Source organism: Cynocephalus volans, chromosome 11, assembly GCF_027409185.1.
Source record: "Cynocephalus volans isolate mCynVol1 chromosome 11, mCynVol1.pri, whole genome shotgun sequence".
NCBI lineage: Eukaryota > Metazoa > Chordata > Mammalia > Dermoptera > Cynocephalidae > Cynocephalus > Cynocephalus volans.
In genome coordinates this window covers 3928829-3951467 of record NC_084470.1, presented here as the reverse complement: position 1 = coordinate 3951467, position 22639 = coordinate 3928829, and the positions used below count along the sequence as shown (strand labels likewise).

General features: G+C 42.7%; 1 protein-coding gene across 3 annotated transcripts in view; it reads left to right on the top strand.

Annotated features, from left to right (window-relative positions):
- ELMO1 (engulfment and cell motility 1) overlaps window positions 1-22639 on the top strand; it is a 549163-nt gene that overhangs the window by 182847 nt on the left and 343677 nt on the right. For 2 of the 3 annotated variants that reach the window (XM_063113910.1, XM_063113909.1), the window contains exons 8-13: window positions 625-724; window positions 7934-8085; window positions 9854-9932; window positions 15458-15508; window positions 18642-18764; window positions 20586-20717. In XM_063113910.1, coding sequence (XP_062969980.1) covers window positions 625-724; window positions 7934-8085; window positions 9854-9932; window positions 15458-15508; window positions 18642-18764; window positions 20586-20717 — 637 coding nt within the window. Of the gene's footprint in view, window positions 1-624; window positions 725-7933; window positions 8086-9853; window positions 9933-15457; window positions 15509-18641; window positions 18765-20414; window positions 20447-20585; window positions 20718-22639 lie in introns of those variants that run through there. The other variant, XM_063113911.1, reaches the window with a different exon arrangement.

Below are 22639 nucleotides of genomic sequence, written 5' to 3'. Positions count from 1 at the left end.
AAAGATAAAATGCTGGCCAGTGTAACATCAAAATGATGTGTTTACTTACATATATATCTGTATCTGTGCATACTTCAGTTATATATATATATATATGTATATAGACCACTTGAACCCTTCCCAAAATACTAATAATCTTAATAGACTCATTTTAAATCTTCCCTATTGAGACTTATGGATAATTGTCCCCTCTTAGCCACCCTAACTTTAATTTGCTGGGAAGCTTTTCTTTAAGCTGTCATTTGCTGAATGTTTCTATGCTGCACACTTTCTTCAGTGCTCTACAAATAGCCCTGTAAATAGATATTACTAACCCAGTTTTATGGCTAAGAAAACAAAGGCTCACAGAGGTTAAGTGAATTGCTCGGTACGACACAGCTCACCAGGGTGAGAGCTGGGGTAAGGCCAGGTCCATCCGACTCTGAAGCCTGGCTGCCCTGGGCGATGCTGTCCTGCCCCTTCCTGCCTCTCACGGTGGTGAGAAAGTTGTCTCTGGCCCAGCTGCTTATCCCGATGACCTTTTAAAACTCTGCTTGTGTTCACTTTTCTAAGCTTCCTCACTTCTGTGTCTTTCCTTGTGCTCAGCTTCAAGGCCTGTAACTCTTTGCTCTCTCTGTTTTGCAGCTTTGGAGACATGCTGTCATTTACCCTGACGGCCTTTGTAGAGCTGATGGACCATGGCATAGTGTCGTGGGATACGTTTTCTGTGGCGTTCATTAAGAAGGTAATTTGGATCTTGCTTCCCTAGGCTTACATTACTTCCTTCTTTCACAGATAGTTTTCTACACTTTGAGGATAGATATTCTGTAATTGTTTCCTTTGGTTCTTTGTGTTAAAACGTGGATATGGTTTGTAATAAGTATTATGTAAGTGGGGGTTGGGGCACCCAAATTATTCATTTATTTATTTTTTAAGGGATCCAAACCCTCGGGCTTGGTGTTACCAGCACCAAGCTCTAATCAACTAACTGACCAGCCCCTGGACACCCAAATTCTATCTTACAGTGACATTTTGTCCCCACAGGGATCATAAGGGACTCCATGCGAGACCCCATAGTTAAGAGGAAATCAGTGTGTCACTTTGTTAATACCTGCACAAGTGTCTACTGATTTTCTACTGTCCTTTCGGAACCTTCCATCCCTTGGCATTCAGGAAAGGGAAAGAGGCAAAGTACACTGATTCTCTACAAGCCTAGGTTTGCAGTAGGGATGTAAGAGGCGGGGTGCCTGGGTTCATGCACCTTAGGCAGAGTGAGCCTGATTCCTTACAATCATGGTATAGTAAATGTTTCAGGCACCAAGCAGTTCAGCTGGTTCCTTCTCTGGGAAGAAACTAATACAGGACCTCAGAGGTGGACCTGGTCTGGGGACAGAGGGCAGAAGAGCCCTACCGTTCCCTGCCAGTGAGGTGCAATAAAGACTCGCCTGCAAACTTCCAATTCTGTTTCCATTCTTCTGGCAAAAAATAAATAGTCCTGAGCTGGGATTCTTAAATGCAGTATTCAGTCATGGATGATTACTATTTATTAATTTATTAACCTATTTTTCTTCTCTTTGTATTTGTTAAATGGCTCATAATATATTGACATTTTTTTCCTCCCTACTTATTGTATTAGGAATAAAGACATGTTTGGAATTTGTAGATTTACTTTGTAAGTATAGATCGCTGGAAAGGGTTATCTAAAATAAAGCATTGTAGTGAATCTGTGGAAACACTTAGATAATCAAGGCAAAATCCAATAAGAGTTACTTGAAGTTTATAACCTTTTATTTTGAAGTAATGGTAGACTTAAAAGTTGGAAAAAATAGTACAGAGTCTTCCTTTATTCCCTTTATTCAGCTTCCTCTAGTGGTAACATTTTGTAAGATAGTACAAAACAAATAAACATTGGTGCAATACCTTTATTTGATTTCACCATTTTTTCTGCTAATGTTTTTCTCTGGGTGAGGATCTGATTCAGAATCCCACACTGAATTTAGTTGTCATGTCTCTGTAGCGTCCTCCAGTCTGTGTTAATCCTTCAGTTTTTGCTTGTCGTTCATGACTGACACTTTTGAAGGGAATTGGTCAGTTATTTTGCAGAACGTCCCTAGGCTTGGATTTGTCTAATAGTTCCCTCGTGGTTAAGTTAAGGAAGGTTGTGCGTTCCTGCATGAACACTGCAGAAGTGGTGGCGTGCCCTTCTCAGCATCACGGCAGGGGTATGTGATGTCCATCTGTCTTCTTAATGGCAATCTTACCCTTGATTACTTGGTGGAGGTGGTGTCTGTTGGGTGAAGTTAGTGCTTTTCCATTTGAGGTTAATCAATATCTTGTAGGAGATGCTACTTTGAATTGAAGGGCGTAGGAGGAGCCCTCATCTATCAAATGAGGGTGTTGGGAACGGAGGCCCCACAGATTGAATGCCTGCACAATGTTGCATATTTATTTAAGAGAAGAGCTGATTGGAAACCCAAGGCCTTCTCAACACACCTCTGAATCCTCTTTCCTTATATAAGTCCATCAAGCTAAAGGAGATGAGTAAAGGAAACCATGTAGAAAACACACACAAAAAGAGGAGGCCTCTTTCTGCCTATATATGTCAGTGGTATGAATTGCTATAAAGACAAGAAACTATTATAGACAGAAAAGCCAAAGACATTCTGATGGGTTACAAGGTACCTTCCTTTGGTGGTGGCAGGGAATGTAAGCTCTAGATTATGAGAGTGGGAGGCAGATTGCTGTATTCTGTCCTTCTAAGTTCTAGCAAAGCAAGTCCAAATCTGAAGAGACTGAGTTTTGTGGATTTTTTATACTTAGCAAAAATCTTAGCTTTTTCTGAATTTACAGCAAGCCTTTTTTTCCTACATCCAAATTCCTTTGCTTGTCTGTTACTAGAGCCTTTTTTTTTTTGCTGTAAATCATAACACTAATGTTGTCCCAAATGTGAATTCTGTGGAATTATATTGCGCTTTCACAGATGTTAGCTCCTTTGATTTCCCACAGCAATCCTTTCCAGAACAGAACAGAAGATTGTCTTGTTTTTCCTGGTCAGGAGGCGAGGTCACAGTGGCTCATGGATGCTGCTTGAGGTCATAGTGAGTGGGGGCGGCCTTGGTCCCATGGTCCAGGGCTCTGTCCTGTCGCCGTGCACCTGTGTGTGCTTCCAGGGGTAAGGAGAGCAGCTCCTGGGGCTGTGGGACCGCAGTGTCTCTGCACAGCCCTGCCTCACCTTAACCTTCTGAGTTAAGTGTTTTCTTCTGCTCTCTCTTCCCCATGGGTCTTGTCTGTGCCCCTGTTCCAGCACCTGCCACATTCCTGTGGATTCTTTGTTCATCTGACTGTCTCTCCCAACAGACCGAGAGCTCAGGAGGGCAGAAACATGGCTTTCTCATGACTTTATCCCTGGGGCCTGGCACAGAGTGAGACCTTGATACATTTCTATGAAGTTAATGAATATAATTGGCTTAGAAGCTCTTAAAAAAAAAAAAAAAGCCATAGAACTTGGAGAAGGAATGCAGTGGCACTGTATTCAATTATATTTTAAGTAAAATTTCCATTGCAAGTAGAACGGAATTACAAAGCTGTGTTTCTTTAATGACGTGAGTAGCAGCCCGAGACAATGACAGTAATTTAATTTTCTAACTACTTAAGAAAATGGTTTTCATTCACTGAAATTAAATAAAAAATTGTATGAAATCTAAAAAAGCAAAGACTAGCAGTCTTGGCAGTCTTAATAAAAAATTAAATATTTTAATAAAAGCAGCACATTTAATATATGCCACGTCCTCACTCCCAGTTGTTGTGTTTCCTCTGCACTGCTACTTAGAGATATCTTATATGAATTTGAAAAATAGTTATCAGAAAATTACTTAATTTTTTGTAAGGTGAATTTTTTTTATTCATTAGCTGGACCAATTCAGCACTTTGACAACCCGGGAATTGTATGCAGGCAACTGTCTTTTAAATGGAGCTTTATCTCGACAAAAATCAGCTAGGAAATGTGCTGACAAAAGATGCCTATCTCTGTGGTTTAGAGCTGGCTTCCTGTGAATGCCAAATTCTTACCATTTTGGAGAAATATTTTTTTTTCCTGCCAGCCCCTCTCTATTTCTCTATTCCCTTATCTGTTTTGTTATGTGTGAATTTAGATGCTAGTTTACAGATTTTGGCTGCAATAAATAACATCATTTCATAAACACTCTGAAACTGGAAAATGCTTGATGTCAATATATAACGTTGTTGCTTTTTAAAGACTTGGCCACTTAGGGAGGGGGTAGGAAGGCATGGAGAGGAAAGAAAAGGAGAAAACGTAGAACTTTCTGTGTTATGAGTGGTTTTCTCATAGCCAAGTAAAACATCAGTGCCTTCTCTTGGAAGGAAAGATTCACATAAATGCTGTTGAAACCTTAGCTGTACAGGAGAACCCGGCTCACCCTGCAAGTGTTTTCAGTGCCTGGACAAAGATCCAGCCGCTTTGGTTTAGAGACCTGGTAATTTTTGCCTCTTAAAAACTTAAGAGATTTATGGGCCTCTACCCAGAGAATTTAAAATTTGGGAGTGGAGCTTCAAGTTCTCCATGATTTTTTCTTTGCTTTTGATGATATAGGAAAATTTTCAGCTCTCATTCTAAGTGAATCTAAGAAGTGCTTATTGGGTCATTGATTCATGCGCCGTGATGGCCTTAGCTTCTTAAAAGTTACCCGAATATTCCTGTTTTACTTAGGAAACATTTCAAAATGAGCAGGCTGCACCAGGAGGTCATAGGTACAATCCCTGCTGGCTCCTCTGGCCCCTTCCTCCTGAGGATGCAGGTCTGGTTTCAGGAACTGTGGCTGGCTTCGGCTGGCCCGCCTGTGTCAGCCAGCAGTGCAGGGCAAGGAACGAAGCAGGAGAAGGTGAAAGCAAAGGAAATAACTATTCATCTTTTAAGGGATAAAGGAAATTAAAATTTAACCCAGCCATCTCTAAACTTCTGTAGCTATATTAAGATCTAAAGTTTTCCAACGGGACATAGGGAATTACATTTGCACCTTCATGGATTTGTACATTCACTAATAAGGAGTTCATCTTGAGTTCTTTCGACCAAGACGGTTATCACATTCACCCAGATCAGCCCTGATACACTGGTTATTAATACTCATTAAGTGAAGTATTAGGTCATTTAAATGTCTGATTAAAACCACTGACAAATAAAGAAAAAAGAAAGAAGTTAGTTTCAAAAAATGACTAGTATCTCCTCCAGAATTGTACGTAGGACTCTAGTGAGTTGAGTACCTCTTCTCCACCAGGCAGGTACTGAGCTAGGTGTGTTATACAAACTGCTCATAATGCAACATGCCGTAGGATTACCGAAACGCTTAGTTCTGTAAGTCAAGGAAGAGGTGAATTAATAGAAAAGATCAATTTTAAAGAATACTTTTAGGAAAGTAAGGGAGTAGTTTCGTGGAAGAAAAATATATAGAAATGGGAAGTGGAAATGGAATATGTATGTGAGATATAAATGTGCCTGAATTAAAGCAAAGATCATGAATTATTTTACCACCATAGAATAAGCCTCCCGGGAGCAGGGGAGAATTAATGAATTGTAGAGAACTTTAAAACCTATTATAAAAATGTGTGCTTCATGTTAGAAAACATGGAGAGTTTTGACTGAAAATTTCAAGAAAGGAAATATTGTCAAAAGGATGTTTATGGAAGTAGGGGGTAAATATCCACTCAATGGAAAACTTGAACAGAGAGGACACTGAAGACGTGTTTTAGTAACTCAGCAGTGAGTTGGACCAGTGGGCCAGTGTCCTGTGTATATACTTGACGTCATCCAAAGGGAGACATCTCAAATGCATTCACAGGGACAGAAGATAGGGAACTGGGAATCTTAATCACTTACGATTATAGATAATTGGAAAAGGGTGATAGCTGAGAAGGAAGCAGTAAGTAGACCATGAAGTTGATTTTCACCCCACTTAATTGCTTTGTTGGAATATCTAAATGTGGGTATCCTTTTGGAAACCAAGAATAAGCACTTAATGTCACGGTAAATGCCTTTTTATCTGCTTCTCCTAGACTGTAAGGTCCTTGAAGTTAAAAATTGTGTGGGTCTTGCTCATGTTTGTCTTTCCAGATCCACAGGATATAGTGCAAGCCTGTTGTATGTTACATAAGCAGTACATCTTACTTGAATGAATCAATTAATGAATGAGTAAATACCAGATGAATAAAAAGAGGAGATAAGGCTGGGGGATGGAATACTCCATGGAATCTTAAGGCATATTCAAATTTAACGAATGGAGTCATGAAGGGGAGCCTGAAATGAGGAAAAAATCAGTGGAGAGAAAATCAGAAATATTGACAGTGAGCTTCTTTATGAGTTCTTCAGTTTCCTAATACCAGTGTCAAGAATTATGCTGGGACAATGAAAAATGGTGGGTGCTGGAGCAGGGGAAGTCACGGAATTGATACTGTGCTTGCAAGAGGCCTGAGCTAAGTATTAAACTGTAAATGCGAGGTGAGGCTAATTGGATTTTTGGCAGAGAAAGATGGCCTTAAAGAAAGAAAGGTAGCCTTAGTGTGGCAGGTCCGGGAGGCTGCAGCAGACTGTGAGGATTCAGGCAAGGCCTTGCAGGGGTAGTGAACTCACTGGGGAAGTTTATTAGCCATAAGATGAGCTGAAGCAGTCTTTCGAGAGTCTTAGAATTGTCGTACTCTTCCTGTAGCTTGCAGTATAAAGTACCGGCTTTGTGGAATGTGAAACCATGACGTCAGTGTGCTTCTTCACTTCGTCTTATGCCGCACCCCAGAGGTCCAGCTGCATCTGGGGCAGGCAGCCTGTTGGCATCTGCACCTCCCACCCTGCTTTCGCCAGGGGGTCCCTGGAGACATTGGGATGGCAGCCGGGATTGCCATGGGTGCGGTTGGATTTTGTTATATACAAGGAAGGAGAAGGGATGAGGAAAAGAGTGGGTGGGACAGCAGAAAGGGGAACATTGGTGTTGACAGAGGGAAGAAGCAAGTGTTTACTTGTCACGGAACCAAGTTATTTCACTTTTAAGAAAGCAGTCATTATGTTGATATAATAATGGCCTTTTAGTGTGAGTTGTCAACAGACAGTAATAACTTTTAGTGAATCCGCTAAAATAAAACCTTTATGGTACCCATGTGTTTGGATTGCTGTGATCCATTATTTTAACCCCAATTTTACTTTCCTCTTACATTGTGATTTATTATGTTTGGAGCTTTAGTGATTAATTCCTTAGGGAATATATTTTAGAGCTTAAATTTTTATTTTAACTTTTAGCACTGCTAATTTGAATGATTTCCTGTTTGCTGAATTTTAGAGATATGAGAAGAATTTATTTTAACCATAAGACCTTGGAAAAATGGGGGAAAACGTTTTTGTCTAGGGATAGCCAGGAAAGTGGCCAGTGACTGAAAGTCGCTAGTTGAACTGCGTTGACAAGCATGATTTGTGCAAGTCCCTTAAGGACATAGCAGGAGCATAATAGGAACATAAAAGTCACGGATCGTGTGAGTGAAGGAGTAGCCTGGGAATGGAAGAGGAAAGGCTATTAGTGTGTGTTGAAATTACTGTCGGAGAGAAACACAGGAATCCCTACCTATATGGGTTGAAATTGTCTGCCCGCAAAAGCTGAATCTCAGAAAAATCATCCTGGGAAGACAAGACAGAATAATTCTGTGAAGCTGCCTCTTTGTAAAAAATAATTGCTTATCACTGAGTTACGGAAATAGGGCAAATCATGTTTTGTAACCATCTCATGAACAATCATTGCCAACTTGGTGTGTTTCCTGCTGTGTTGCTGTAATTCCAGATATTTTTCATCCTCAGTGTCTGGTATTGCTTAAATGAGTTCCCAGTTTGCTATATTTGCTCCCTTCTTTCCTTCTCTGCTCTGCTTAGCATGGGCAGTCAGTTGTGTCCTGCTTGGATTTTCAGATAGCAAGTTTCGTGAACAAGTCAGCCATAGACATCTCAATCCTGCAGCGGTCCTTGGCCATTTTGGAGTCAATGGTACTCAATAGCCATGACCTCTACCAGAAGGTGGCGCAAGAGATCACCATCGGCCAGCTCATCCCCCATCTTCAGGGGTAAGTGTGCCCGCGGCACCCCGGGGAGGGCAAATGCTTGAGGAAGACAGCGACAAGGCCCTGGGAAATGGTTTGTATTGGTTTGATTAAATGTACAGCAAAAGATGCTTGATTTGGTGTATAACCAAACCATGTACCGCGCTTGTCCCCCACCACACTGACATGTCACGGTGACTTTCCCTATTGCCCAACCCTTGGTGGACTCCATGCCTGTCCCCAGTGCCTGGCCCTTAGGAGGCTCTCAGTTTGGATGAATGTTGGTAGATATTTGTATAATTTTACTTGTAATAAGACATATGGGATGATTTGTTCTCTTAAGTCCTCAACAAAGTCTTTTCTTAACCATGTAAGATAGTGTTTTCTATAATATAATGAGTATTTTCATAGTTAATTAGAAATTTTATGTGAGGGACTTTAACTAGGGGTCTTCAACAACAGGCCTTTTCTCTAGCGCACTGGCTGGCACTAGTGTGACAGGCTCCCAACAGCTCCTGGCCCTGGTCTCTCAGGTCACATTTGCAAATTCTCCAGAGAAACCCGATTGGCCTATTTGGGTTAATGGTGCAGGGCAGGCGTGTGAGGGAATATTCAGTAGTTCTCCATACAGTGAAAATGTGGTGTTTGTTATATAACTGCCAAAGTATATTAGATGTTTCCTTCATTTGGAGGCAGGAGGATGACAGAATTTAAAATTTAAGTCACAGACGTTATGGATTGTGGTCTCAGTGATTTCTGTCCTCAGTGAACATGAGCACATTCTCCAAAATGATGGGTTTTTTTTTGTGTGCCCTCTCTAGAAGTAAGACCAGTGTCACATATCCCTGAATGTGAATCGTGCTTACTTTGCCATCTGTGTCTTTTCTCTGTATCTGGAGGTCACACGTGATCATTCAGTGTCCTTCACCAAAGTTATTATTTGCCGAGCACTGTGCAGTGGATTTTGTGTGTGTTATTTCATTTTATCCCCACGGCAGCCCATGAAGTAGAGGTGTTCTTACCCCATGTGACAGATGAGGACCCTGTGTCTTAGAGACACCCATGAAGTTTTCCAGGGCCACACAGCCCACCTGTGATGTACTGGGCTTTGAATCCCATCCTGCCGAAGGCTGAGTTTTAAGCTCCACCTCTTCCTAAGCAGCCCAGTAAATTACCCCTAAATGTGGCTTGCATGTCTCTCTTTGTTTACTGTTTGCCATCCAACTTTCGTTAGACCTTTGCTTCACTTGGAATTTCTGATTTCTTTCCAGTGAAGAGCAAGTTTTAAACATAAATACCTGTTCTTGTCATTAAAAAGTTTCCATTTAGAAAGAAATTTTTGGGATATGTGATATTATAGCCATGAGACAAAACATAAGCCCAGAAATGTGGGACGTCCAAAACCACTTCTGGATATACTTTATGCATCCGACAGAAAAATCACACACACATCACACACACACACACACACACACACACACACGATGAACACACACGATGACGCGACGACTGCTATTACATCCCCTGGATTCATGCTTTTAATACTAATAGAAAAGAAGGCTGCCTACATTTCTGGGTGATTTCTGCTGTCCAGCTAGTAAGAATTGTATACCTACTGTGCATCCAGCCTTGTGATGCTTGAAATACATTCTCAATGATGAATGCACTTTCTAGACCCTGCCTCTCTCTCTCACTGTTTTGGGGGAGGTGGGAGGGGCTCATATTGAGCCTTATCATGGTCTGGCTCTGGGGGTAGCCTCTTCTGACTTTCTATATTGCTCTGTCTTTACAGGACAGACCAAGAAATCCAGACCTATACCATTGCAGTGATTAATGCACTTTTCCTGAAGGCTCCTGATGAGAGAAGGCAGGTAAGCACCACTTCTTGAGTCCTGAGACTGTGTCCGGGGCTGGAAGCTTTTTGTGTAGGGAAAGCCCTCTCCTTCCCATCAGGTGACTCCCTGGGCTGCTCTGCCGCTCTGCCCCTCTGCCCACAGGTGGGTGCCCCAGAGCACCAGTGTTCTGCAGCTGGCTGGCCAGCCTGGGATCATTCACAAATGCAGGGGGAAGTAGATGGAGATGGGTAAGCAAGCCCTTGAGTGATGAAGAATGCTAGGAGTGTTCCAGAAGTAGAGCCCTTTCATGATATGAAATCCAGTGTAGAAACCCAAACATAAAAAAAAGAAAGCAGGATGCTGTGGTGGAGGCAGAGGCGGAAGCCCCTGTGATCTCCCTTCGTCTCGTCGGATGCTCAGTGGGGTGAGGGAGCTGTGTCTCCATCTTCTGGATGAGAAAACTGAGACCTTGAGAGGCACATGCTTTGCCCAGGAGGTGGGAGATGAGATGGAGAGGTGAAAGGACAGGAGGGAAATGTGCAGAAAGCTGTTCTTGGTGAGATGACTGTGTTCTATGTAAGAGGGGCTCTGTGCTTGGTGGTGTTTCTTCGTCCATGCATGGGTACAGCTGGTGGGACTGAGTGGTCCGTTTCTCTCCTCTGTGTAGAAAGAGGAGGGAGTCCCTTAAATGTACCCACAGGAGCCTGTCGTTTGATACTCTCCTCTGTCTGTAGATCCTTTGTTTCTTTTTTAACTAGAGAAAGGACCATTACAGAGGCGGATATGGAAGAAATGGCATTTGACAGGTCTTGCAATTTAGCTCACACCTCAAAATCCACTCATGTATTTTCTATCAACATAGCATATAATATGTTGCCCTGCTCACAAGTCACTTCCCTTAAGGACTAGGTGGAAATGTGAGATCGCTCAGCCATCAGTAAGTGTCCTGGGGAGCTCACCAACAGTTACCCGTGAATTGTTTTAGAAGAATTTAGAGAGCTAACCTGCAACTGAACACTGTCAAGAATTCTATTTTACTTTTTTTCGTTGCCAAGGATTTTAAACCTCACTGACTAAATGTGAGGGGTTCTGGTTTGTTTTACATTTAGAATTGTGTGTTCATTGTTGGGGGCTCCCTTTGCACAGGGAGTGGTGTCACTTTACAGTTAGTTGCCTGTGCCTTTGATTGGGTGTTGGCTGGAGCCAGCAGTAGGTGCCTGCCCTCCCCGAGCCTGTGCTGGGGGCACTCTTACCCATGCTGGATTTTAAGGGTGGCTTTGCAGATCTGACGGGAGGGATCGTGGGTGGGGCTGCCCTTTGATGTTTGTATCTAAGTACCGAGTGCACGATAGCTCCCATGCAGCCCAGGAAATCGCCTGCAGTTCTCAATGTGCCCACCCACAAGCCTGATGTGGGCATGGGAGGACCTGTCCTCCTGCTGGCCAGACCCTGGGCGTTCACCACACCACGTGGTGGTTGAGTGTAGCTGTGGGTGTTGGGAAGGCTGCATTCGGGTCTAAACTTCTGTGAGTTTCCTTTCCCCATCTGTGGAAGAAGAGGTTGGATTGAAAGCTCACACCTTCCCCAAGGCTGTGTTTTCACTTGGATGTCTGCATCTAGACATGAGTAAGATGCTCTTGGCATCTTACTTTACACCAAATGCTACTGTTCACATGTGGAATTGGATTCTAGTGACTGGGGACAAATAGGGAATCAGGTGTCACTCTGTACTGATGTCAGGACAATAGAAATACAGTGGAGTACTATTTAACATTAGGTTTGTGTTCTGTGTATCAAATCTTTTTCTGAAATTTGTGCAATGTGAGACTGATAGGACACAGTTTGGCCATATATTGCTGTAACAGTAATAAACCACCACAAAGAGTATTCTAATAACCTTAAACCATTTAAGAGAACAATCCAGTTAAGAAAGAGTATATGTAATCCAGCGGAAATTTACAAAGTATTATATGACTAATTCAGTCTTTGAAATAAAAATAGCTACAAGGTATTTACTTGCCCATGGAAAATTGATGTGGACTTTATAAACTGTCTTCAATTGAAGACTTCTGTCAAAACAAAGAGTATTTTGCTTTTAATTTTTTAAAAAAATTTTTTCAGTGAGTTAACTAGAGAGTTAGCTCTAAAAAATGATTTAAAATTCTTAATAAAGAAAAGTCTGTTTGATATTATTTTCCAAAGGCCAATGGAGGCCTGTAAAGCAGAAGATTAAGCTAATTGGTGGTATCACCTGGGTTGCTGTAAGCGCTGTTAACAGCCGAAAGCATATACCTCTGTCTGGACTCTGTGTTTATAAAGTAAAGTAACGTTTTAGCTGGCCTGAATTTGACTTTGACATTGCTATTGCCATATGGTCTGAAAAATTAAAAGTTCTGAATTTTTTTGGCAAATAGGAAATTTTACCAAAGTCTGCTGTTAATGAAAATATTATTCAGTCTTCCATGTGCCAGGCTTGGTGCTCAGTGTTTTCTATTTTCTTATTTCATTTAATTCTTATATTAAGAAAAAGCCATATTATTTCTGTTTTACAAACGAGGAAAATGGGATTCAAAGGAAGTAATGAACTTGACCAAATCCTTAGCTGTAAGAATCAGAATTAGAATACCAACCTGGTCCTTGCTTTTAGAGGCAAAGCATCCCATCAAAACTCAATCAAAGAGGTGCCACTCATAGAATTCTCTTCTGCTTGCCAAGTCAATTCCCTGACACCCAAAAGACACCTAGCACATTTTCTCTCTCCAGTTAGATTAAAATATAATTTAAACATTTATTTATTGGATTTACAGGAGCACCTTTGTTGTTTGGTTTGTTTAAAACCTTAGGACATTGGCTAAATTCCACTTCAGTCAAATGCTTTATTATTATTTATTTCAGCTTCTCTTTCTGACTTGGGGCAAGCACATTCATAAGACTTCATTATTTGGGTTTTCTTTATTTTTCAAAATGTATGAAATGAGTTTGGGATGATTTTGAACACCTATACCTTATGTCTTCCCTTACTGAAGAAAAATACCTGAGTAATCTTTTTCTCTAGCGTTCAGGGCATGGGCCTCACTGACAGAGCACCAGGGCCTGGGCTAGGACGTCCTCCTCTGACCCCCCACAGGCCCCCCGCAGGGGTGGTAGCCACGTCCTGTGCCGGGATGGAGGGGAGTGTCCCTGTCCCCGCACAAGTGCAGGGAAGGGCGCGTGCTTTTCGTGGGGGAGGAGCTGGCTGTTAGGTGCACAAGTGGATCCTTTTTCTTACAACTGTTTGCTGTTATTCACTTTACTATTTTAATGCCAACTATGTTGGCAAGATTCCTTAGTTAAAAAGTTTAGTAGAAAAATCAGAAAATGCAGATATGAAGGAAGGGTGACAGACACCCATGATTACATTTCTGTAGAGAGAGCCGCTACGGTTGTCACATCCCATGTGACGTCGTGGTGCCACCTGTTCTCCTCCTGCCTGTATCATTTTTTTCACTGACAGTGAGCATACTACATGCGATTTTTTTTTTAACTGACTAAAACTAAACAATGTTTCATGGACATCTTTCCATGTCAGTGCATCTACATCCATATTTATATCTTTCTGTACTTCATGTCATTTCAGTGCTGTAAAATACTTCCCATGGATTCTCAAGTTTGCTCAAACAATTTCCTTAATAATGAATCAAAAAAGTCCATGATGTGGACAAGGATATTTCTATTTTCTCTCTGACTGAGCTCCTGTTGTCAGGACTATAGTATAAAACATTCATTTGTTCCGTAATCAGACATTTACTGTTTGCTGTGTGCCAGACACTGGGTTTGGGGGTTGGCATACAAAGAATAAGACAGTCTCTGTGCCTGCAAGGAACCCATGGTCTCATTCAAAAGATAAATATTGTAAATAGATAATTACAATAATTGCTCCATAGATGTTGAAAATATATTGTCCTTTCTAACTTACTTTAAAATCATATAAATCATAGGCTAAAATTGGCACAGAGAGAAATTTTTGTTTGTTTGTTTGTGTCTGTTGGGCAGTAATTTTATTTTATAAAAGAAAAGAAATCTAGAGCACTATAGGGTCTTTTGGGTTTTTTTGTTTGTCATCTGGTCCAAGGAAAAAAACTAAACAAATAAAATAAAGCTTTCTATTTGGACCAGGAAGACAGCACTGCTTCCTATGCACAGTGGAAGGGAAGGTGCCTCCCGGGTCACCATTCAGCTTGCTTCTGAACGTGTCTTCCCCCTGCTTTCTTGTTTTTAGGAGCATGAGGAGGACCTAGAATTGGATTTTGACTTTACTGCTCTCTAGCCTTTTTGAATCGCCTTATACTATGTACACACTTGTCAGTGCAGTGGGTCACAGGGGTGTTCAAATAAAGCTGCCAGCCTCTAACAGAGTCCTCTGAATTTCCATCCCTTCTCTCCTGCTTGCTTTCCTTTCTGTGGTGGCGATGGCACCGTTAGGTTGATGTTGAGAGCAGTGTTGACATCCTTGATTGTCCTCTGACTGTAAGTCACCACGTTCCCTTTGTCAGTGTGAGTAGGCCCTGCTGTGCCTTCTGCTGCCACCCAGCCCTGCTTGTATGACCCCCAAGTGTGTCCCCCGTGTTCTTGGTTTGCCTTGCTTTCTGCAAGTTTATTTTAACCTTGGTAGATTCATGGTTGTGTTCTTTAATTGTAGCTTTGTTTCTTATCTACTCAGTAAGAGTAGCAACTCCAAAAATACCCCCTGCCGAAAAACAGCACTCAAGTGTCTTCCTGGATATGAGCAGTATTTTTATTCTGAACATATGCACCAAGACTGTGTGCCGCTATTTCATTTTCACTTAGTATCTACTTGTCCATATTATTTACAAAGGGAGCCGATGATTCATTTGATTTAACAAAATCACCTGCGAATCCTCTGTGCCACTCAGGAAATGCCGAAGCACAAAGCACAACCTGCAGAAACAAGGCCCAGCAGAGCTGAAGCGGAGTGTGCACTCCAGAGCTGGGCATCTGCCCGGGGACCTGTCCTTTGCTAAGTCTCCACTCAGTTCATGGGCATAGCCTATGTTCAGGTCCTGGGCTGTGTGCTCTGCACTCTTGGGTTGTGCACAGGCTGAGATGAAACGCCTTTTAGAAGACTTAGATCTCTTAAGAGGTGGTTCTCTAATACGGGAGTCTTTGCTGCAGGCAGGGGCTTCGTGGCCCAGGCTTTCCGCTCACACATAGTCTAATAAAAGATGACGGGCCCTTCTATTGGAGAACCATTGCTTTTGTTTGGAGTGTTTGATTTTTATTTACCACTCACCTTTTAATGCAAGGAGGAAATTTTAAAAAGAAGAAGTTTGCAAGTGCCAGATTTTCTTTCTTTGCTTCTTGTACATGACTTTTATCATCCAACATGGAACATTCAAAAAATAATTGGAATACCACTGCCTGTTTGAGTTCATTATTTCATAAGAAATACTGCTGATATACAGTTAGTTACGAAGCACTCCCCAGGATAAAGTCATTTTTGGCCCTGTCTAAATGTATCTTTCTAACCTAAGCTTTTGTGTGGGTGTGCTTTTCTTCAACAGGAGATGGCGAATATCTTGGCTCAGAAGCAGCTGCGCTCCATCATTTTAACCGTGAGTACCCTGGGCTGCGACGCTTTGTCGGGGAAGCATGGCCTCACACACTTATCTGTCCTCTCTTTCAGCCTCAGTGTGTGGTTTTTCTGGGACTTGCTTCTGTGGTGAAGCAGCAGGAACTATAAAGGAGGAAAAAGTGTGCTTTGGGAATTGGAATAAAGAAGGCTTTCCCACAGGAGTTGCCTCATAGGATTGGAGAGAGGAGTCTGGCTCTGCTCGAGAGAATCAAGGGGAGCAGGTTCTGGCAGGAAAGGCTGGAATTCTGTCTCATTGGAGCGGGCTTGTTGCATCCACCACAGCCGTAGCTTTGCATTGAAGGAAATCACAGGCTCCATGGCTTACAAAACCCATCAGTATGAGCTTTGACTGTTTTTCATGAGAAAACTAGCTGGAAACATATCAGGCCCTGAAAGATGTCCTGAAACTTTGACCCTTGTTTTCGTGGGCTCCCTTGCAGAGGGAGGAAGGAAAGACATATGTAGGAACCACTCATCCTCTGCAGTGCAAAAATGACTTTATACCTCTGTGGAAAAGAAGCCCTCAATGTCATGCTGTGAATGTTTAGAAATAAACCAAACAGCGAGATTTCCTGAGGCCTTACTAGCTACCTGACTTACCAGGTACTAGGAAGAAGCATGCTAGGTTGATCTCCCTGCTTGCCAAAGAAACGACAACAAAAGAGAAATTGTTTCTGTTTATGGGATTCCAAAGAGGAGTTCAGCAGGCTTACAATTAAACACAAACACACCGTTTTGAAATGTAGCTTTTATTATTATTCAGGGATATGAGCTCAAGAGATTAGAAGATGACTATCATTGAAAAGAAAGTTGGTTCCCTATAGTTCCCCAAAGAAGTGGGCACACCATGCCATGGGGGCCACAGGAGAAGCACCGGGGTCCTCCAGGAGCAGGAACTGTGGGCAAGGCCTTTAGGGAACGACCAGGTGAGGCCAGGTAAACTAGCTAAGTGGGTTTCGGATTGGCCAGTTTGAACAATTATGCTAGGTGCTGGGGGTCATGGGCCGTCTCTAGTTGTCTGGTACCTGGCCTTAGGTGATTAGCGGAGGAGGGTAGTGGCACCGAGTGTAAAAGAGCCTGATATAGGAGAGTAGGGCCCTGGCCTGGTTAGTTTACATAGGAAAGGAGTCATTTATTATCTCTAGAGAATGGCTAGGCCTGAGAGTGGCAATCTGTCCAGGGTTAGCAAGGCCTCAGGTGGTAAAACCTCAGAAACACGTGGCTAACACACACTCATGCACACACACACACACAGACTTCAATGCAAGGAAGCCATGAAAAATTAAAATGCTTTTGAGGGCAAAGGAAATAAATGTTCTAGAACCCAATGCCAGTGGTAATGACTACAATTTGCAATCAAGTTTGTTTTTAAACTTCCTGGCTGTCAAGAATGGAGAGAAACATACAAATGTAATTTTCATTGTTTGATGAAAAGGTGTCCCAGTCCTCATGGATGACACACTTCTTTTCCTGGCATTCTAGGTCCAGTTATGGTCCTTCTCTGTACAGGCTCTCAGTAAAAGTAGAAGCTGCAATATCAGAGTGTGCTTCAGTGAAGGTGATTGTGCAAGGGAGGAGTGGCGGATGAAGGGTTAGGAATGCTGAGTCAAGCAGGCCTTGGCCTGTTCTGATGTCACGTTGGGTGGCGGTCGCGGTTAGAATTCCCAGAGGAATGAGTGGGTGGAATGACAGTAGCCACCCTGTCACAGAGGTCGGCTGGCTTCACGGGGACTTCTGTGAGACGCTGGAGGCTGGAAGTTCAAGGCTGGTATCGCCAGCAAGAACTTGCAGGACAGGCACTTTGGGGTTGCTTATAAAATAGATGCCCATAGACTTTGGCTACTGAAATTGTGTTACACGTCAGCATTGTGTTCTGAAGACTGAAGGATACAGGGGGGCGATTTCCACCCCTCAGCCCATTGTCTAGCTCCTCCTTCTCCCATAATTTTGGTTCAGTTGCTGTGTAATGTGTCACCTCCCCATCCTCTTCTAGTCCTCATTTTCCCGCCCCTCCTTCTATAAGTGGCTGTCTCAACAGGGTGCTCAGAGCCAGGCTGTGGATTCCAGGCGCATGGCGGGTCGGGAGGCACCCAGGCGGCCCCTTGAGGACCTAGGTGTCCTCCAGTTTGGCTGTGAGATCATTTTTTTCCATATTGGGCAGCTCCATTTAATGAACGATCGTGTAGAAGTCCGATTACAGCAGTCTACCCAGTAGCAACAGTGGAGTGCTGAGAGGAGCGCACTTTCAGAGAGCAAGATGTGGCTGGACCTCGCACATTCAGACCTGAATCACGGGTTGCTTCACAATGTCAACTGGTTGTTTGGCATCTTTTAGGTATAACCAAGGTCTCTGCCAAAGGGATGTATATTAGGCCCAAGTGTTGAGTTGGGGCAGCTATCCAGTTTCTGTGCAAAACCCAGCTCTGGTGGGGCAAAGGCCCACGTATTCAGTCTTCTTGACACTCCTCTTATATTTGTTCTGCTTTCAGTTCTGTTTCTATGGGGAAGAGTCATTTTATTTTTCATTTAATTGTCAACAGGTGAATAAAGTAGTGCACAAGCATTTACTCACTGCATTGTGACGGTGCTGCTTGTACAGTTCACAAATCTAAAGCATTTCCCCATTTGGAAGGGGGGTCACTTATCAGAGACGGTCCTGGGGCAAGTGGCTGGCAGAACTGCTTACCGTAGGCAGGCACTGCTGGCTCCTGTGCTGCATGGGAGGTGTGCTGCTGTTGCAGAAACACACAGCGTCCGCCAGACCCTCTCATCTCGGGCACACCTTCTCTTGATTTTCAAGGCTGCAGCCACCCGTCCCTTTCCAGCACCTTCCTCCTTTCTGCCCCCTCCTGCACAGCAGGTCTTTTCCCGGATTCCGACCTAAAGGTCAGGAACCTGGCTTGGTTCCTGAATGTAAAGGAAACCCTGGAATGTAAAGGAAATCTCCAAGGTCTTAGAGCCCTTACTTTCCTTCTGAAGGGTCATTCCTCGAGTCTCCATTCCCTGCACTCAGATGGAGACTGCTGCGGTTCTGCTTGGTGTAATAATGAGGGCTGACTGTTGTTTGCTCTTTCCTTCTGTCTTTTCACTTCATTTGTTACCCGTCTCCCTAGCACGTCATCCGAGCCCAGCGGGCCATCAACAACGAGATGGCGCACCAGCTGTACGTTCTGCAGGTGCTTACCTTCAACCTCCTGGAAGACAGGATGATGGCCAAGATGGACCCCCAGGACCAGGTGCGTGCTCACCGGACAGCAGTCACAGCGTGCGGGGGACAGGAAGTGTCATCGGAAGTCGTTTCTTGAGATACCTCGAAACCAGGAGTTTTAGATGATGTTATAGTTTTATTATCATCTCAGAACTTGCGGGCATGGCTTTAAAATTTAGGTGAATCTAGGTTCAGAGAATAAAATAAATGATTCCTTCATTAGGCCCTAAACACATGCCCACTTTTCCTTTATTGGATAAGAAAGCTTGATGTCATGTGGCTACAGACCTTGGTCCTTGATGTCAGTACCTTCAGTGGTTACAGCTTTGGAGCCAAGTCCCCAGACAAGAAGGGCCACTTGGTAGCTGTCTGTGGAATTTACTCTGCAGGTTGAGGAAGTAGTTTCCATTCAGCAGTGGTCAGTGCTGAGGGTGGGTCCCAGGTTAAGCCTGGTTTTTGGCTGGCACTTCAGTCAGTTGACTATTTGCAGTAACCCTCTTCTAGGTGTCTGGTGGTTGTGCATGAAAACTTACGTCTCCATCCAGAAGGCTTTTGGGGAAATTTACCGTGTGAGGGTAGAGTGAGAGGAAACATCTGCGAGCTGAGCCCTAGCACATTTTCAGCTTAAGCAGTGCTGCAGCTTTGGAAAGGAAAGCACTCATTACTGGCACGTGAGGGCCTGATCTATCGCAGATGGGAGCCGCATATGCCGAGCGTGTAGCTCTGCAGCACCTCACGGCCCGAGGCCACGCGGGGAGGGATGATGGAGAGGCTTTGGGAGGCCAGCTCTTGTGCCCCATGTTTTTGGCAAGGCCAAGTGTAGTCATCCCAGGGACAGGAGGCTCTCATCTTACTGCTTCGTGTGACGGAGAGTCTTAATACAGAACAAGCATCCTTGTTTGCAAAACCTTCCTTTTATTTATTTTAAAAAATGATTTTTATAGTGGTAAAAATACACATATCATAAAATTTGCCATTTTAACTATTTTTAAGCGTACAGTTAAGTGGCATTAAGTGCATTCACGTTGTTGTGAAACCATCACACTGTCCATCTCCAGAACTCTTCTAGTCTTGCAAAACCGAAACTCTGTACCTGTTGAACACTAGCTCCCAATTTGTCCCCTTCCATCAGCCCCTGGTAACCACCATTCTACTTTTTCTTTCTGTGAATTTCACTACTCCAACTACCTCGTATAAGTAGAATCAGACAATATTTGTCTTTGTGTGTCTGGCTTATTTCACTCAGCATATCTTCAATGTTCACCTACGTCATAGCACGTGTCAGAATTTTGTTCCTTTTTCTGGCTGAATAGTATTTCGTTGTATGTGTCTGCCACATTTTGTTTATCCCTTCATCCTTGGATGGATGCCTGAGCTGTTTCTACCTTTTGGCCCTCTGTTTTATTTTTATCCTGTGTGTGTTTCCATGAAGTCACTTCTCAGTGGAGTTAGAGCTCCCATGTGAGTTGAACACTGTTCATAAACCTTGTGTGCCTCTCACTGTGTTCTCCGACTTAGCCTTCTCCAACCACAGCCCTTCCTCATGCCTGGGGCTGTCATTTAGGATTGCACTGGGCAGTAGATGTCAGTGCTCTGAATGGCTTGGCCGCAAGGATAATTATGGAATCCAGCCGGGGCTGACCAGCAGGGAGACTGGCAGGAGGAAAAGTCCGCAGAGCCCTAAGCGCAGAGCCCTAACTTAGAGCTTCGGTTGTCTTTGATCTGTTTTTCTTTTGCCTGAATGCAGTGATTCATTTAGACCCTGGAGAAAGGGGGGGGGGCATATGTGTCATGTCGCACAATGAAAGCAGCTTTCTCCCCTCCCTTTTTTTCTCTCTAACTCCTTCAGGCTCAGAGGGACATCATATTTGAACTTCGAAGAATTGCTTTTGATGCTGACTCTGAACCTAACAACAGTGGCGGCAGCGTGGAGAAACGCAAGTCCATGTACACCCGAGATTATAAAAAGCTTGGCTTCATCGTAAGTAAGCCCTCCCCAGTAAGCGCTCTCCCTCCAGCCTCGCCGGGTCTGACCTCAGCCGCATAAGTGGTGTCTCCGCAGAGCGTGTGGTCCTCTTGGACTGTGCAGAATAGTTTCCACATTTCCAGATGTTTAGCTGGTCTAAACAGGATCACATGAAAATCTCTTCTGGCTGCAGTGAAATGGAATAACTTGCACAAGTGTGACTAATACTGAGTTTGTTTATTCGATTCTGATTAAGTGTAACCAAGGGTACTTAGCCCGGAATGCATCTAGACTTCATTAAATCCACTTCACAAGATGCTTAAGATTCTGTTTGAATGGATGTTGGCAACTGTGGAGTGGATCTTATCATTGGGTTAGTGATTGCATTACTTACATACATCGATTTCACATCAAAATCAAATTGAAAGTCTCCTGAAATTTAATCACAACTCGACTTATGCAATTTATATTTTCTTAAAAGCTTTATCTTGCTACAATTTTTAAGAGGTCTCCTAGTTTTTTTTTTCAGTTTGCAAATCAGAATGCAGCTTGTCCTGAATATGATCTGTTGGTTTTGTTTCTATCTGGATTCTACTCTTGCCTTTGTCATGATCGAGTTTCTGAGTGACCTTCAGCTAATCTCAGGTTCTGCGGGTATAAAACTGGCTTTCTATTTTAACCTCCATCATAAACAATATGAGTTAGTTTTTGGCTTCAGTGATTAGAAACCACCAGGCATTATTTTCTAATTCCAAATATTCTTTCTTTGAAAAAAAATATACTATATGTGTATGTGTATGTGTATCTATATAAATATACAGACATACACACTAATATACATCTATTATGTGTATTATGTAAGAGGACATGTCAAAAAGTTCATGGAAATATTCATAGTATCTTTTAATTCTATTTTCCATGAACTTTTCAAAGTACCTGTGTGTGTGTGTATACCAATATTAATATTTATATATGTTTTGACAGAAGTGGTGTCATGCTTTATGTGTTATTTGGGAAGACTTGTCTTTCATGGGAATTTTCTTTGAAAATGTTTTTATGTCAGTTCACATGTACTGTTTTTCATTACTGAAGAGTTTTTCATTGTTTGGACGTACTACATTTGATTTAACCAAGCCCTTTTACTGAATGTTCAATGTTTCGAAATCACTAATAAGTCTATAATTAACATCTCGGCAGCCCAGTATTTATACACATTCACGATCACACTGTTAGGATAAATTTGTGGAATTATAATTTCAATGGTATATATATTTCAAGGCTTTCGATACTGTCAAATTGCTTTCTAGAAACATTTAGTAATTTCCATTTTAACCAGCAGTGGATCAGACTGAGCATTTTTTTTAACCCTCTCCAGTAGTGTTTCTTACACCAAAAACAAACAAAAAAGACAACTAACAACCTGATAAGTTACTGTTTTTATAGTGTCCATCGTAATATAACATTTTTAATAAGAATACTCTTGGACATTGCATTCAGCTTTGCAACTTGCTGTACAAAGGTATTCCAAAGTCTTTTTTTTTTTTTTAACCATCATATCCCATACTTGGGCCTCGATGTTTCATCTGATCTTTTAGTTGAATCAGTTTTTTAAAAGTTTAGCAAAAACTGTCACGTATAGTGAACCAGGTGAGAGGTTCCTGTACGCATGTGTTGACAGTCAAGGCTGGTGGGTGGCAGAGCCCTTGCTAGAGATGTGGCCTAGGGAGGTGGGTGGGATTTGCATTCTGCCTCACTCTTCAGGCTCTGTCCTCATGTGAAGTCACCAGAGTATTCCGTCATCGACGATCTGAGTAACTTTTCTCAGGGCAGCTCCATCTGTCTTAACCTTACTGTTCGGTCCTTCCACCGTTCAGGCTTAGGGTATGTCTTCATCTTGGTTTTACATGTCTGGCGGTTTTTCTGCTTCATGAGGACTT